The 16,030-nt window shown below is 41.6% G+C and overlaps 1 protein-coding gene across 1 annotated transcript; it reads right to left on the reverse strand.

The window, feature by feature from the left end:
• Positions 1 to 756: 756 nt before the first annotated feature.
• wdr3 (WD repeat domain 3) lies at positions 757 to 16,030 on the reverse strand. The gene is given in 29 exon segments (XM_038721204.1): positions 757 to 1,150; positions 1,290 to 1,383; positions 1,939 to 2,067; positions 2,211 to 2,254; positions 2,390 to 2,440; positions 2,702 to 2,794; positions 3,874 to 3,939; positions 4,140 to 4,190; positions 4,299 to 4,433; positions 5,097 to 5,208; positions 5,746 to 5,846; positions 6,637 to 6,693; positions 6,835 to 6,973; positions 8,178 to 8,260; positions 8,412 to 8,513; positions 8,784 to 8,877; positions 8,988 to 9,218; positions 9,397 to 9,501; positions 9,936 to 10,036; positions 11,106 to 11,114; positions 11,116 to 11,208; positions 11,439 to 11,540; positions 11,807 to 11,902; positions 12,692 to 12,770; positions 13,756 to 13,874; positions 14,189 to 14,398; positions 14,515 to 14,716; positions 15,841 to 15,921; positions 16,012 to 16,030. Coding segments are annotated over 27 exon segments (2,826 nt in total). The 5' UTR covers positions 14,689 to 14,716; positions 15,841 to 15,921; positions 16,012 to 16,030; the 3' UTR covers positions 757 to 994.

The raw sequence follows: 16,030 nt of genomic DNA on the forward strand, positions 1-16,030 counted from the left end.
TGACATTTACAGCCTCGAGACCAAATCCAGCCCCATAAAGGGCTGCTGGCCCTTTTTTAACAACCCTGTAAATACAGAGTTAATTTGTTTTTTGTCCACCATGAGATTAAAGCATCAGCAGTGAGCGAGAGGTGTTGTAAAGGCTTCATTTCATTTAAACACACTTGGAAAATGAAGTGTCTGATGTGGGTGTGAAACTTTTCTAAAGGTCACAGGATTAGAGAAAATTATACACTGTTCACATTTGAGCAAAGCTCAGAGTTCAAAACTGAGAACCAAGATTTTCTACCCCGCTATGAAATATGTTTACCACATCTACCAGGCTTTAGGACTATAAATCCAGGCAAAGTTACAAGAGCTGTAAAGTCAAGCTACATCTCCCTGAATTCAATGGTGGATGGGTGCAGAGAGGCCAACAGGGATCAGGGGAGTTTTTTCTCAGCGACTAGCTAGAGACTTGCTCTGTGGGACAGTGTGGTCACACCCAGGAGGTCTGGAGCCCAGGTAGTCTTGACAAGTTTCAAAACCCCTGCCATGTCCAAACTAACTTTCGTCTGGTTTGGCTCCGGACCAGAATCGCTCCCTTTAGGCCTGTTGGACAGAAACCAGCTTAAATCTTACCTGTCCTCTGTGTGTGGTGATCATGGAGGGAGTACTGGTAACGCTTTAAACATAAAATGTATATAGTTAAGGGTTAAGCATATATGAAATGTATTTTATAGAGACCTAAAGCTGCAGAGGGAACTGCTGTCTATACAGATTTACAGGATTTATTTGTTTTCAAAGCCCCCTATAAAACCTGAAGTACTGTGAGAAAAAGTCAGACAGTTTATTTGGGAGATGAAGCGTGTCATTGAATAACACAGCCTATCAGGATTTCATAACATACAAAAACAACCAGTTTAAACCCTCTGGTCCACCCCTGGAATACAGCTGGGAGGAGACATGGAGTGGATGTTTATACAGAAAACGATCAAAAATGTCCATTTTGATTTTAAGCGATGGTCAGGATGGCGCGCTCCCTCTTCCTCCTCTTCTTCTTTTTTTCCTTCAGTTGGCCTGTGGCGTCAGCAAAGAACATTACGTCCTCTTTGCTCTCGATCTCCCGCTGGAGGAACTGGAGCGCAACGCTGTTAAAGCCCATCACGTCCTGAGACACAAACGAAGAAGAGGTGGTGAGGAGAAGGTGAGATGAAGACAGGAATCTCTACGTCGGTCAAGACGACAAACAAACAGACAAATAGCTTTTCTTTGTGGACAATTTCTCAGTCTTTCCAGATGTTACTTACTCTGATAGCGCGCACTTTTGAGAGCGTATTGGTTCGTAGCTCATCTATGACAGACAGCAGCATCTGGTTACTGGAGATCTGACCAAAGTGGATCCTAGAAAGAAACAGACAGCAATATCAGCTCAGTTACCCGGAATATTATTTTCTCTGAAGCACTAAAATGAAATGAAAAAATTCCTGTAGACCCTTTGAAGATGTCTTGTCTGTGTTGCCAAGGTCTGCTTCTTCTTATTATTTTTTTTTAATGTAAAGAAGGCCGCTTTAATTCCCCACCTTTAATCCTTTATTGCTATTAGTTGCTTAAGTTATTTGGATAAAGAAGTATATTCTGAGATTAAGATAATTGTACAGTGACATCATTCAGTTAAACACATTCCTCACAGATCCACTGTTGGCTGGTCATGCAGGGGGAAAAATAGCTTTAAGGTGACATGACATGTGCATTAAAAATATAGCTCCAAGAAACATAGTAAAATTTATCTTGCATTTATTAGTTTGTTTTTTTAATTTGCATGTTGTGGCAACAGACTCCCTCTGCCAACCAGCAGGTCTCTTTACACTTAACCAAATCTGTAAAAGTAATTTAACTACCAAACACAAAACCACTGTGATGTGTACACGCACGCACCCACGGGTGAAGAGCTCTTACTTGAGAAGGAAGAAAAGGCAGCGGCAGACCAGCTCCACCTCTAAGCCCTGCTGGATGTAGCTGTTGAACAGCATGAGCAGCTCAGGGACGTAAGGGAAAGGTAACACCAGCAGAGAAACCTCCAGCTCACTGGTGATCACAACACAAACAAAGGAAAAGGAAAGAAAACACTGAATGTGTTAATATGCACGGAGCGCTGCAGATGGTGATTAGCTTTATGGGTACAATCAGAGTGAAAATGTAGGTCTGGTTAACCTGGCCTCTCATCTTACCTCGATCTGACCTTTTTTATGACATCTAAAACGTAGCGGGACGGCTGAAAGAAGAATAAAGACCGGTTTAGATACCTACAGCTAACAACAACCTAAAAACAGGTTATTACTGATATCAATGTTGAGATACAGGAGACCATGTTGGCAAGACATTAATTCTTTATCACTGTTCTACTTACTGAAACATTTCCAAAGGCCACAAGAATAGGATTTGGTTTCGGTGGAGGAAGCTGCAAAACAACATTAGCTGTTCATCATAATACTGACATCATATGAATGCACAAACAATTGCCAAGAAACTGAAAGAATATTTTTATCCTGCATCCAACAAACGACAGAATTTAATACGTTACAACATCACCACAGATGCTTTCTCTTTTCTCAGTGCAGTTGTTGCTGCTGGACAAGTCTCAGTATCTGCCCAGCATTGTTAAAACAGATGATTTTTATGATCCACACCCTGTTCCCCTAAGATGGTTGGATATCTCTACCTCCTTGCCTGCATTCTCACAAGCATATTTGTGCTCTTCCATCTTCCTGGCCTCCCCTTTGTAAAGCTCCAGAGCCTCCATGATCCGCTCTGCCTGTACAGAAAAAAAAAAAACACAACAGCAAGAGAAAGTCAACAAAAAAAATAAATACTTGCTAATTCATACATTTTGCATTCTATAAAGATCTAAGTGAAACGGAATTTTGGAATAACCTGTTTTTGCCTGCTAGAGTACCTAATGGGTGGGAGTTTGCGGCACAGATAATGATGAATGCCACATCCCTTAGTTATGCTGCTAGAGGCCTAGACTGCTGGGGGATTTCCCATGATGCACTGAGCTCCTCTCTTCTCTTCTTTCTCTCCCTCTGTATGCAACCTCATCCCATAAATACATGTTACTAACTTGACTTCTTCCCTTTCCCATAGTCTTGTGCTTTCTCTTCCCTCTCCTCTCTCCTCCTATCTGTTTCTGGCTATGATTCTGGCTCTGGAGCTGTGGAGTCTGGATCTGTGGTTGCGAGTCACCTGCTGTCCCGTGTTCCTGCTCGACATCCTCTGCTACAATTATTGTTACTAGTCCTATTGTTATTATTGTTATTATAATGATTAACATTATGATTATTATCATTAACACTACTGTAAATATCTGTACCATTTTTCATTTAGTCTATAGCAACATCACCTTCACTGTCTGTACCTCTGTGTGAATATTGTGTAGGCTGCCTCCCTCCCCTCTCTCTCTCTCTCTCTCTCTCTTCCACCCCAACCGGTCGAGGCAGATGGCCGCCCACCCTGAGCCATGGTTCTGCTCGAGGTTTCTGCCTCTTAAAAGGAAGTTTTTCCTTGCCTCTGTCGCCTAGTGCTGCTCTTGGTGGGAACTGTTAGGTTTCTGTAAATATAATCACGGAGTACGGTCTAGACCTGCTCTTTTATGAAAAGCACTCTGAGATAACTTGAAGTTAACTTAAGTTGTTATGATTTGGTGCTATTTAAATAAAATAAAACTGTATTGAAACAAGATTTAGCCAGTCCCAGAAGAATTTTAATGTAGATGGTAGACACCAACTAGAGCTGCAACCTTAAACCATATAAACATTCGCATCCAAACGTGCTCCAAGTGCTTCTATGAATGAGAACAATGTTCATGCTACAAGAGGTGTGAAGTCAACTCACAGCTTTGACTGTCTCGACAGTCTTCTTGCCAGCTGGTGCAGCCTCTCCTTCAGTTTCTCCAGGCACCTGTAGATAAAAAAAGTTAATGCATCACTAACATCAATCTAACGCAACAGTGGAACTGATGTAAACTGGCAGTCTGATTAAAGAGTTGGTGACCCAGTGGCCCGGGTGATTCCATTCAAACTGTTTTTTTAAGTGGCACAAATAAACAACAAATCAGATGCCTGTGTCAAACATCGAAAGTTGAAAGCTGGAGCACTTACTACAGGCACATCTCCTTTGGCCATGCTTTCCTCAAACTCTGCTTCTCGCTCCTGTCAAAACAAAAACAGAGTCATTTAGAGACACAAAGAAAAACTTGGTGTTTGTGTATGTTTCTGAATAGATGTCAAATTATCCGTCAACCCTGCCCTCCACCTCACCGTCTCTCGTTCCTCCTCCAGGATGATGGGCTCCCTGGTCCTCTCCCACAGACGCAGGGATTTGTCGTGAGATGCCGACACAATGTGATCACCATTTGGGCTGATCGTCAGACACCAAACCTCCCGATGATGGCCCTGTAAGGCGGAGAGAAGAGCCAGGAAGCGTTCAGTCCTTGATGCAGTGCAGCAGAGCAACAGTGGCAAGATTCATGACGTGTAAAGTCACTACGAGGCAGGAAGAAAAACACATAACCTACCAACTAGACCAACTACCAAGTAACTGGTAAACAATCACTAGTCAAACCCTAGCAACTCAGTGATACCTTAACGGTTCTCAGTTTTAGTCACAACAGGGACAGGGCTCTAGGTATGAGGATGAATGTCAGTCAGCCCATTAGTCCATCTGTAATTTTGACTTTATCAACACATATTGGATGGAACATGGTAAAATGTGGTGCGGACATGCAGGGTCATCATGCAGGGTTGAAGTAACAACATGATTGAAGGATAACAAAATTCTGTTGTGTAATGGGCATTACATTACATCCTTACTTTTAATGACCTATCAAATACAAATAATTATTCAGCAACCACCTAGTAACAGCCTAACAACACAAGTGATGAAATATTTTTCTGCTTTGTCATTTAATGCATTGAATCTAGTTTCGGTATCTCCGTCTGGATTACATCTGACAAATGAGGTGTGGTCAAAATTGCAATCCAGCACTTGAGGTGTCAGTGGACCCTTGAGCTAAGCCACTGAACCGCAAATATCAAGTGGATGAGGAAGTGTGTCACCTCTAGCGTCTGGATGAGCTCAAACTTGTCGGCGTCCCACTGTTTGATCTTTTTGTCCTTCCCTGCTGTGAAGAACAGATGAGTCTTGGGGACAAACTGGAGGAACATGACGCTGTAGAGAAAACACAGAGTGTGGGAGAAACAAAATTGAGCCAAGCGAATAGGTGAAATAGAAAAATAAATGGCTATGAAGTAGGAAAGAGTGAGAAAAAGACAAAAGAAAGAAAGCAAGAAACTCAGGAAATAGTCATAAGGCAGAACAAGCAGGAAAAAACTGCTCAAAAGAATCAGAAGACTGAAATGAAGGACGAGGTTGAAAGAGCACTAAGTGAAAGCAGAAAGGCTGAAAATGAAGCAAAAGCAAAATGTGAAAAGAGAACCAGAAAACAACACCAAGGACAAAAAGTGAGATGATCCATGAGAAAACAGATGAGCGGTGAGATGAAAGAGCAGCTGGTGTGAAGTCACAGGGCAGTCCGAGTTAACTGGACATGGATCAGAGTCCCTGATCACAACAGATGAAGTCAGAGCTGGAAACTCGACAGCCTAGAAAATGATTCCATCACCACACATGTGATAAAAAAAAACTTGTCTTTGTTCCAGCGGACACATGACTGTTTGGGTTTGGGTCAGTGTTGCAGCGCGTTACCTGTCGTCATGAGCAAACATGGAGCGGTGACAGTCGCCGAAATCCAAACCCCAGATCTTCACATTTCTGTCAGCGGAGCCCGTCGCGATAAGTGTGTTATCCTGGTTAACAGAAACACAAGGTCAGAGTCAGGCAGAGAGGACTGTGGGTCAAGACGACCTTGACTTGAGTACAAGCAGATTCCATAAACTGAGGCACTGACAGCTATGATCAACAATCAATCAACAATGACTGTCCAAATGTTGAATAAACTCTTATAAGAGTTTCTGAAAAGTTTCCAGCAGAGTTTTTGACCTTTAGTAACGCTACTGACGTGTTTCTCTATGAGTGGGGCCCTGTTTTTGTTTATATGTACGTACACAAGGATGCATCTACACGTACACTCACACATGATGTGATGTAACACAGAGTCCTGCCAATGGTTTCAAATTATTCGACAGGTCTACAGGTGGCGGTAACGTGCATAGATATGCTGCCAGCAAAGGCAGGGAAGGCTGTTAGGTGCTGTAAACTATGCTGGATTTAAAATACTTCAGAAATCTGGTTTCCAAGTTTCTTTTGAGGAATCACATGCATTCAGCATGTTTGTTGGAGCTCAGGGATGCACACAATGCATTTTTGGTGATTGACACTGAGTGAAAACCTAACTTGTGTTTGTTTATAAAATATAAACTTGGTGTTTTCATACTGATAAACACCAGAGATCATCATCCCAGCTGGAATGGGCTCATGATGAGCTGAAACTCAAGAGGATCCATCTGAATCAAGATAATTTGTTGTGATTTACGTCACAATACGTTGGAGTATAAAGAGTCAAAGATACACAAAAAAAAAAATCCCACAACGCTTCACTGATAGCTGACGACATTTTAGCCGCTTGGGAGTACTCACATGTGAGATGTCCAGACAAAGTACTGGCAGCTTGTGTCCATACAGAGACAAGAAGAACTGCAGCAGTAAAAGGGAGAAACGTTCAGTTAGGATGTGAACTGAATCTATGAAACTATTAATAAAGCAATGTACACAGAATATGACATCATTAGTTTACTGAATACAGGCCGTCCTAATGTTGTGTGATGTTGGGTGTACCTTAAGTGTGTCCGTGTAGAAGACTTTGACGGTGCAGTCTAACAAAGAGACAGCCAGCAGTCTGTGGTCCGGAGAAAACTTCACACACAAAACGTCTTCTTCCAACTGTAGAGTGCGTATGTGTTTCACCGTCAGCCTCCTATATTACGCACATAAAATGTAATATGAACACAATATTAAACATGAGACATGTGTAAGCCCGTCTCAGTTCACGCCCTTCCATACTTACAAGTTTGAGCGCGTTCACACTGACAATCAAAAAGTCGAGGGAACGCTGCACACCGCTCACCCTCAATGATCGCCATCTTGACTATGATGTGGAAGGTGAGTGACCACCAAAATGTTTTTAGAAATGGGGGCCGAAGAAGATGCAGCAGTCGCGATTGTAAAAGTATGTTAATTTTTATTCATTCTTAATAAAATTTTATTTTAGTCAAGTAAGCAAATAAGCATGCAGCGGCACGCAATGTTGGCAGTAACTGACTGCCATAAAAAAATAAAATAGAAGCACAACAGCAGAGTTTGACTTGAGACATAACCCTCACATGTAGTACAGTGTAGACAAGATACTACATGTTTGCGTACTAATGAAAGTATCTGAACTGAGAGACAGCTTAAGTCAGGTTACTGAGCATTTCTGTACTTCACTTAGGGCTGAGCGATATGGCCAAAAATGTTATCACGCTAAAAACATTTCATATTATTCGATATCGATAACTATCACGATAAATGTCAAATCATAATTTCTTTCAAGTTTAAAGGCGGATTTTTGCTCCCGACAGAAAATAAAAGAAACCAGATGGTTAATTATGTGGTTCAACTTTTCTTAATGGTCAGATTGGGACAAACACTTGATGCCAAACAGTGGATCACTTCACAAATCTGAGGGATAACATTCAAAACTATTACGATAAAAAAATGTTTTTTTAACAAATATGAGTGATTTTATTTGTGATTCAAATGAATTAAACCAAATACTCATTGATGATATATTGAACATTTATTATATTGATATTGAGGAAAATTATCTTGTGATAACTATCATTATTGTTTTATTGCCCAGCCCCAGCTTCACTAAGCAATTCCCAACAGAAAATTCAATATTAGATTTAACATCAAGACCAACTACTTTTTGAGAATCTCCCAGACAATGTCAGAGGTTCCCTAACTTTTCATGTCAGTGATGCAGGTAGTAGAGATACCATTAATAAAATAACATAGGTTTTGTTCCAAGAGACAGTATCTGGGAAGAACTCTGTTCTAAGAATTTTATTTGAGATGCAAAGAAATCATCCCAAATAAACCATACTGATATCTGAACATTAAACGAGGTGGTGACTTACTTTTGGCCAGTCTGTTCGTCCTTTATCAGCTCAAACTCCCAGAACTTTACTGTCTTATCTGCACCTCCTGTGATAATCCCCCTCTAGAGGAATGACACACACGTGCACAACACATAAAAAACACAGGAGAGCCAGATATAAAAAAAATCTAATTAACATAATAGGCATTACATGGTAAGAAATAGTAATAAAAAGGGAAAGACAGGTTTGGCTGATGCAGGTGGTCGGGTTTACCTGGTCTGGGGCCAGGCACAGGGACCACAGTGCTCCATTATGGGCATCCACTGTTTCCAGAAGGCTTCCGGAGGCCAACTCAAAGATCTGCAGCTTCCCGCTCTGAAAAAACAACACAGAATAATTTTGTTAACAGGTCTCTGGCCATGATAGGAACACTGTCCTCTCACCTCCTGGAAGTTCATAATTGAAACTTCAGAATGAAACACAAAACTGACTCCTAAACAGCAGCAAAGTCATAAAAAGGTGGATATAATGTGTATGAATAAACATATTTTTAAACCTTTTCTACAAAGAAAATCTAAGTTTGGTTTTATAAGACATGTTGCTGGGTGTCTGAGTGAGTTGGTGTGTGTGTGTGAGTCCAAATACCTTAGTTCCCAGAATGATCTGTCTGTCTCCAGGCACAAAGAGGGAGCAAAGGGCATATTCACAGGCCATGGTGCGAATCACCTGCAGAGTTGACCTGTAACAGGGGGCGGGACATCCTGTTAGACCACCACTCAGCTGTTGAATGAGTGTGACACAACTAACCATAAGACTTCAAAGACATTTCCAGGACTGAAGCAGCTTCACCTGTTCCAAACTTTGACCGTGTCACCGGAGGCGGACAGGACGGCCAGGTTGTCCGAGCTGAAGGCCAGCGTCCGGACATCGGTGCGGTGGCCGCCGAGTGTGAGACGAGCCGTCTTGTTGGCTGTTGGGGTCTTGTCTAAAGTCTTCAGGCTGTAGGTCTCAATGGTGTTATTCTGCAGCAGCAGCGCCACCTTCAGCTCACCGCCTGCACAAGACAAGCAGTCCGCCCATCTGGGAGGAGACGGAGAAGATGTGTGTGAGGAGTTAATACGCAGTTAATGCTTTACATCAGTGTTTGTAAGTTTAGTCTGGATGAATGATGCTTCTGAGTGTCTAAACCAGTGGCCTGTCGGTCACAAGTTCACCTCTCGAACCTCTAAGCTGCTGTTATGTTTGGCTCCGCACTGACCTGATCTTGGCGGATGCTTTGACGTTGGTCAGTCTGATGATCTCGTCCTTCAGCATCCTCTCCACCACCGGCTCTGCTGCCTCCTCGCCTGCATCTTCCTGAGCTCTACAGCAGGGGGCAGCCACACAACAAGCTTCAGCATGCTGACCTCTACACTCACGCTAACAACTGCATACACACACTAACAGTGCAGCAGTGCCAGTAGTTTTAGAAGTGGGTGCAACGTTAGATAAAGTACCAGTATTAGAAGTAGCAGTAGTAGTGGCACATAGTGTGACAGCAGGAATGTCAATGTATTAGTAGCACAAAAACTTAGCAGATAAAGACAGAGCGGTAAGAAGAAACAGTAATAGAGATGGTTCCACCAATCAAAGTAGCAGTAGTACAAAAAGTAGACATAATGATTGTTGTGTACAGCAGTTACAAGTTACACACCCAACATTGTTATCAGTAGCAATTTTAGTCGCAGCAGTGATAACAGTAAACATGTAAACCTTACAAATGAACTCAACAGAAATTATTGTATTTCCTGTACTTACTTAGCTGCTTTCTTTTTGGCTTTCTTCAGCTTCTTTGTCATTTTCCTCTGCACTTCCTCCTCTGACAGCACAGTGAACAGCTCCAAGACTGAATCATTGCCCTGAATGAGAGGGGAGATGTATAAAGCATTATTTGCCTATATATCAAATATCAATATGCAGTGTTTCCCAAGGAATGACAGCGTACTGTGGCAGTGGCCAACCGGGGTGGGGGGTGTTAGCAGGGTATATTTCTATTTCTGGTAGTTACTTCTTATTTCCGATCTTTAAATTTCTACTTCATTCTCCACCTTATTACTCACCACTTGAATCTGCACACCTTTCTTTTACCCACACTCATAAACGCGCAAACACCTCTGCTCTCTTATTGCAAACACAGCAGCTTGCACTGCCTCTGTCTGTCTCTCTCTCCCTGTATCTGTCAGCTCTGCTCACTTTCTCCATCAGCAGTTTGTTTCATAAAGTCACTGAAAAGACACAGAACTCTTGGATTTTTCCACCTGCAGGTAATCTGTTACAACAATGTAATCTCTGTCATTCCAACTTCATAACCATACACAGACAGTAATCATCTGCTACCTCACACTCATTTCACCTCGTGTTAATTGAACACACAACAAAAACTACAGCTGACAGGCAGCTGAACAAGCACGTTTATTCGGCCTGTGTCTGCATGAGAGGAAATACCTTGTCAGTAAACAGTGTTTCTAATCCAAAAACGCATTAAAGAAAGACAAACAAAACAAACACATTTCATGCCATTGTGAGTCACAATAAACAGTCGCAATTTAATAATGGGACAGAAATTTGCAGCTGGGTCTGTAAAGCTTGTCTGTGATTTGCACTGGTGTCCAGCTGTGGTGTTGTCTGGACAAATGCAAACAATAGGTAGACAGGGCTGAACAGTCACAAGACTGTCTTCAACGATGAATCAGCTAAATCAGCCAACCAGCCACTGATGAGGGCCTACTGGAGCAAACAGTGCCAGAAAACCCCCAAAACTATGGATGATGGTAGGCCTCAACCGCAACAAACAAATGTCACAATCAGCCTCATTTCCAAAAAAAAAAAATAAAAATAAAAAATCATCTGACATCTGAGTTCCTACCTGAGATAGTAAAATGTTTCTAAAAAAGAAAGCAGTGAGCTTTATCTGTGCTTCGAACTCACGTGGCATGCAAATGACTCTGGACTTGGTGTCTGTTGTCAGCGAGACGACTCGGTCTCTGGCCTCTCGCAGGATCGAGCCGGCTTTCTTACAACTCAAGATCCGCTGACATAGAGAGAGAGAGAGAAAGAGGACAAAGCAACATAAGCAAAGTGCAAGCAGAAAAGATGTATTTGAGGACAACAAGCTACACTGCTGTTGTTTGAAAGTTGATGATCCAGAGAAATATTCTTTATCCCTCTGAGACGTAAATTTCTTGTAAAGGAAACACCCAAAAACTGATATAGCCATATGCATCATCTTATTAAAGTATACACAAATAATTACTCTTGTACCTCTTCAAGACTTTCATCCGCCCCCTCCTCAGTGTCTTCATCATCGTCATCATCCAGCAGAGTTTTCCCCTTCTTCACCTTGGGCTCACCCTCAGCTTTCTCCTGAAGAGGACGCAAGGAGGCAGACAAACAGACATTTGTTCGTTCAAATTTTGACTCATAGACTGTCAATTTGCTTTTTAGTTGTGAAGCAATTAAATCAAAATTCTTCCTTCTCTTTAGGTAAGGTTTCCATAGGTGGGGCTTTATTTGGCCGTGGTGGCTTTCAGCACTCAATCTAACTTCCCAGTTCTTCTCTGTAGCAGTTACAGGAAGTAGAAAACCTGGGATGTATCTACAACAAAGTGTCCACCTGTGTTCTTCCTCACCTCCTGCAGGTAGTTGATGTCCCAGGCTCGAAGTTCACTGTCTGCTGAGCCTGTTAACAGCCTGTTCTCCTGGTTCAGCAGTGCCATGCCCCACACCTAAAACACACACACATACATAGAGGAAAATAAGCTTTGTAACATAGATTCAAGTTGAAGAAAATGTAAACTGTCATCAGTGACTGATGCAGCCGCTTGGAAAACCAAAGAAATATCTTTAAATCTACAGCAGTCCAGGGGTCAGTTTAAAGTTTTGTGTAGAGATGTTAAAGACATATTGCCAACACAAAATACTTTTCCTTTCTCATAACAAACTTAAACTAGTGAATATGCATGGAAATATCTCATGAAAAAAAATGTCATGGAACAAAAACAAGCCCTTATTAGCTTATTTTTTTGACAGCTTAGAGATAGAGCAGAAGGTCTTGCAGATAACATTGAACGAGAATATTGTTTCTCAAAGAGCTGTCACAGTGATCCAATTATCAGGCTCCGCTCAGTTAAATGAATCAATTGTCTGTCTGTCTTCCTTGCCTAATGTCAACAAAAGTTGCAATACAATCAAATTACATGTTTGATTTTATCAGGAGTCTGAAACTACATTAGCTCTGCTTTAGAAAACTGCAGAACTGGAAATAAAAGTGTGTGAGAAGTGAAACCCGCTTGTGAATTATCTGACAACATTGGTTATGTGTTTAGTATCCTGGACCCTTTTCTTTAAATGTGGATTAACTAATCCAGGCTAATATGATGTTAGATTGTTAAAATAATCCTGTTAATTCTCATGTAGCTAATTTGGTTCTTGTGCTGTCTACTTTAAAGTGACCCCTCCTCAGTCAGGACATCCCTTTGCTTGTGTTAATGATTACAGAGTAAGAAGCCGCTCACCTCACTGCGATGGCCCACCATGGTCTTGAAGCAGTGCTGTGTGTCCAGGTCCCACCACTTCACAAAACTGTCCTTGGAGCTGTACAGCAGCAGAGCAGACACAGACAGACACACTGTGTTAGTAACACTGCCCTACTTGTTCTTGTTTTGAACAGTGTTAAGCCTACGAGGGTGTTTTCAATGGTTTTAAGGGTTATCAGCTTAAAAAGCACAACAATATCACATTAAATATTATATTACATTCAAGATTTTATTGCTTCAAATGTAAAAGCACTAATCAAACCAGGCAGCGTGAAGTCATAGTGGTGCACAGCACATTAATCTCACAGCCACTACATTATCCACTGCACATACGAAGTAACATCATGCTTATATTTGTTGAGCGATAACATGTGGGATCTCATTATCCCAAATTAATTTAAAATTAATATGAAAGCCTGAGTAGAAATGTCCTCATTTGCCAAAAAAAGGATTGAGGTCAATAAGACAGCTGGTGTAAAAAATCACAGCCCAGAAACCCTGCTGGGCGAGCATCCCAAAGCTGTCATGTTCATCTGTGAATATGAAGCTCTTTAATATGGGGTGACTTCTCAGTTGCTGAAAGTGACCCAAAAAGCGGGGATTCTTGTTTTATTTGTTTATTTATTTATTTTTAGACACATAACGTGATACTGTTTGCTTTTTAAAGCTGCACGCCATCAAATCATTTTTTAGTGTCCAAGGAGCTGCAAAGTTAACGAGCGTCAGGTCAAACACTATCCCACTTTCAGTAATTCATCATTTGGTTTCTGCCCAATAATTAAATTTCCACTTGTCTTCACTACTGACTGTGTGTGTATCAGGCTTTTTAAACTCTAATAACAGGAGGAAATGATTTGTTACAAAACACTACTGGATTTCTTAGAAGCAGGTACCTCGACACAGAGAAGGTAAAAACAAGGAGCTTCATAAAACTCTGCAGATACATTCTAGACATTTTGAGCTGTAAGGCATTATTTTAAAATGAGTTAATAATTCTTATCTTTGTCAAACAGCCAAACTTGATCGGGTAACAGGTGCGTTACCTCGTGACCAGGAGGTTCTTGTCTTTGAGGAACAAGGCCTCTGTGATGACGTCTTTATGGCCTCGCAGCCTGTACAGCCCACACTCGTTGATGATGTCCCACACGATCACGTCTGTGTCCTGAAGGCAAAAAGTAATAACATGCTTTAACAAATAGGCAACAAGTCGGGTAGCCCGGAATCCAGACTGGAATAAGATTTAATCCAGTCTGAACACACAGAAAAAGGATTTGCTTGTTTCTCTGAGAGCAAACCAAGTCTCTCTACCGTGTGAAATCCTGTTTGTCTTCTACTGATTTAAACACCTATGCTTCTCAGGTGAAATTGCATATGTGTAATTACATTGATCTCAAAGGCCGACTGTCTCCTCAACACTCCCATCTCATGTATAATTTTAAAAACATGTAAACCTTTTACCACACCAATCTAACTAACCTTGGAACCAGTGACGAGCCGAGCTCCGAGCCTGTCGTAGCGCATGACACTGACAGCAGACTTGTGGCCATTGAAAGAGACATTGCTCTCGCCGTTGAGCAAGCTAAAGATTCGTACAGCGCCGTCCTCGTAACCCACAGCGATATGGATGCCATCGGGTGAGGGGCAGAGAAAGGTCACCTCGTGTTTCTGCCCCTGCAGGATCAGGACCTAGACGACAAGACAGACTCTGGATGAAATCGGGAAACAATCTGAGCTGGAAAGAGTCTTTACAAACTGACCTGGACAGGACCTCCACTGCTGTCATAATCACGTCAAAATCTCACCTTCTCTCCTTTCCGGACATCCCAAATGAACACGTGCTCACATGCAGCCACAGCAACGTAGCGTCCCCTCTCTCCCCCTCGGAGAGTCACATAAGCGATGTTGGCTTTTGGGTTCCCAATGACTCCAAACACTGCACTGGCAACATAGCGCAGGTACTGCTTGGTCAACCCCATGACCGGCAGCCTATAGCGATGTTGAATCCTGTTTCACAAGAACACAGGAGAGACTTTTATTGGTCAAAGTATTTGTGGAACAGAAATTAAACAAAGTGGTATTCCTAAACAGCTCCAAGAGAAATTTATGGTGTGTGTATGAGGCATTTCAAACTGACATCATAGTGACCCTAATATGCGACAGGACATATTCTAAAATATTTTGAAAACTATGTTTATTATCTAACACCAGGAGAGTCAAGTTCTTCCACACCAAACTGGGTTCTATACGGACCTGGCTTTTCTGCACAGGGACACTGTCAAGTTAAAAACACAAAGTTGTAAAAGCACTAAAACATTACAGCATGCTGTAGCATTACGATTTAACTTAAAGGGGTTTAGATCAAACACAGCAGCAGACCAAAAGTACACAAACTTATCCACATTCTATCTGCCATAACTTGCATATATAGCAATTACAGAATGATCAGTGTAGTGTAACATACCATATGTCACCTATCAGATATCTTAACATATATCTCATAGCTTCCACATGTTAATTAGGCGATGACAAATTTGTTGCACAGCATATACGCATGAAATATTAGATTCGTGACTGACCTGATATATGACAATATTAAAGTGTCAAAATATACAGTATATTACATTGCAACGATTTATAATGTGTCTGGTGGTCCAGAGTGAGCTTAGACAGTGTTTCGTTGGTACTTTAAAGTTGGCTCTTTATTATTACTAAAGTTAAAGGTGTATGCTGGTTTTCTGTAGCTAATATTTGTATATCCCGCTTTTAAATAACCGATTATTAACCTAGGCTTACTGTTTGACATTACTTTTTTAGCTAGGTGTAGCACGCTAGTCTACATAGTCAGAGGAGCGTTTGTTTTGGTACGATGGCATGCCCGCGCGGTCGGGGTTTAGAGCTTCAGGCCCTTGAATTAACCCAAAACTCAAAACTCCGCCCGCCCACTAACCGCTGTACAATGAATCGAGTACACCGGTTGTTCCTGAACACACGTGGTGAACGTTTCTGGGTATGTGTAGCTCTTACAATCTAATATACAATAGATTTATGTCGGGATATATTTTACATTAAGTTGACATTTCTTTCTTCAACGCATCACGTAAAATGTTTTGTTTAGTTTCTCCGCTTACCTCTGAAACGCGGCTGCTTGCTACACTTCTGTTGTGTTCCCTGCGCTGCTGTTTCAGTCACGACCAGTCGATCACACATCGCTGCAAGACAGTCAAAAGAGACGATTTTTTTTCTCATTATGCACCACTAGTGTGTCCTTAAAAAATATAATATACTAACTGTATACTAACAGCAAAAGCGCTCAATGGC

The sequence above is a fragment of the Micropterus salmoides genome, unplaced genomic scaffold (assembly GCF_014851395.1).
Source record: "Micropterus salmoides isolate LMB-PRFRI ecotype aquatic unplaced genomic scaffold, ASM1485139v1 Ms_hic_scaffold_15, whole genome shotgun sequence".
Taxonomy (NCBI): domain Eukaryota; kingdom Metazoa; phylum Chordata; class Actinopteri; order Centrarchiformes; family Centrarchidae; genus Micropterus; species Micropterus salmoides.